At 52.7% G+C, this 1618-nt stretch overlaps 1 protein-coding gene across 1 annotated transcript in view; it reads left to right on the forward strand.

Moving 5' to 3' along the window:
- Positions 1–1618, forward strand: part of LOC102672567 (tubulin beta chain-like) — a 4790-nt gene that overhangs the window by 2402 nt on the left and 770 nt on the right. Inside the window, exons 2-3 of the mRNA XM_006611802.2 lie at positions 26–134; positions 807–1617. Coding sequence (XP_006611865.1) covers positions 26–134; positions 807–1617 — 920 coding nt within the window. The remainder of the gene's footprint in view (positions 1–25; positions 135–806; position 1618) is intronic.

Genomic DNA, 1618 nt, shown 5'->3' on the forward strand with positions numbered 1-1618 from the left:
CTCTTTTTTCTCATTTTTCATTTAGTTCTGGGAAGTGATCTCCGAGGAGCACGGCATCGACCAATCGGGCATTTATCATGGAGATAGCGATCTGCAATTGGAGCGAATTTCCGTCTACTATAACGAGGCTTCTGGTAAGAGAGAGAGAGAGAGAGAGAGAAATATAAAAACTCCTTTTTCATTCCTTCCATCTTTCTTCTCCTCGAAGAAACTTTCTCGAGAGATGTTCGCATTTTCGAAAAATCTGGCGCACGTGAAAGCCAGATCCAGCGGGGAAGAAAGATCTTACTCGGTCCAGGTTCGAGGATCTCGCGCACGTTTTAAAATAGAAACACGGCGTTGTACGCGGCGACACGACGCCGAGGAACGTAGGAGAAAACAAGCGACAAAGAGTAAACGCGTTTCGCGACGAAAATAGCCGCTACGTATGACCGTTTCACCACCCTTGGCTTTTGAACCCTGAAACGAAAGATCCTCGCGCAAAAAAGATAAAAGGTCGGCACAAGGTGTGCATCCGATTTGCAAATCGCGCCGCGCGTTTCCGTCCACCATTTAAAGTTATCTGTTCGTCGCGACACGCCGGTTTCGGTGGAATGACAATACGTTTCAATACGAACCTGTTTAATATGAACGACCATACGCTCGATCCGTCATTGGTTTCGGAGGCCGCTTGCGTGTCCTCCCCCACCCCCTACCTTCTCCCGTTTAAGGATCGAACGAATACCGTTTCCCATCCTCTCTCGCTCCCTCACCCCACGATACGCTCTCCCAATTCGTATAAAATCAGAAAAATATTGCGATTGCAGTGGCGACCTCGACCAATGGAGGAAAGTACGTGCCGAGGGCGATTCTTCTTGATCTGGAGCCAGGAACAATGGACGCCGTTCGATCAGGTGCCTACGGGAAACTGTTCCGCCCCGACAATTTCGTGTTCGGGCAATCAGGGGCGGGCAATAATTGGGCGAAGGGGCACTACACCGAGGGGGCGGAGTTGGTCGACTCGGTGCTGGACGTGGTCAGGAAGGAATGCGAGAACTGCGATTGCCTGCAAGGTTTCCAACTGACTCATTCCCTGGGCGGTGGGACAGGATCCGGTATGGGCACGTTGCTAATCTCCAAGATTCGGGAGGAATATCCTGATAGAATAATGAACACGTACTCGGTGATGCCGTCGCCCAAAGTGTCGGACACTGTGGTGGAGCCTTACAACGCCACCCTGTCCGTCCACCAATTGGTCGAGAACACGGACGAGACGTACTGCATCGACAACGAGGCCCTCTACGACATCTGCTTCCGCACGTTGAAGGTGTCGAATCCTAGCTACGGGGACTTGAATCATCTTGTCTCGCTCACTATGTCGGGGGTGACCACTTGCCTGAGGTTCCCCGGCCAATTGAACGCGGATCTGAGAAAGCTTGCCGTGAACATGGTCCCGTTCCCCCGTCTGCACTTCTTCATGCCAGGCTTCGCCCCTCTCACGTCCAGATCCATGCAACAATATTCGGCGCTCTCTGTACCCGAGCTCACCCAGCAGATGTTCGACGCTAAGAACATGATGGCTGCCTGCGACCCGAGGCACGGCCGTTACCTTACCGTGGCCGCCGTTTTCCGCGGCAGA

This window comes from Apis dorsata, unplaced genomic scaffold (assembly GCF_000469605.1).
Source record: "Apis dorsata unplaced genomic scaffold, Apis dorsata 1.3 scaffold_92, whole genome shotgun sequence".
Lineage (NCBI taxonomy): Eukaryota > Metazoa > Arthropoda > Insecta > Hymenoptera > Apidae > Apis > Apis dorsata.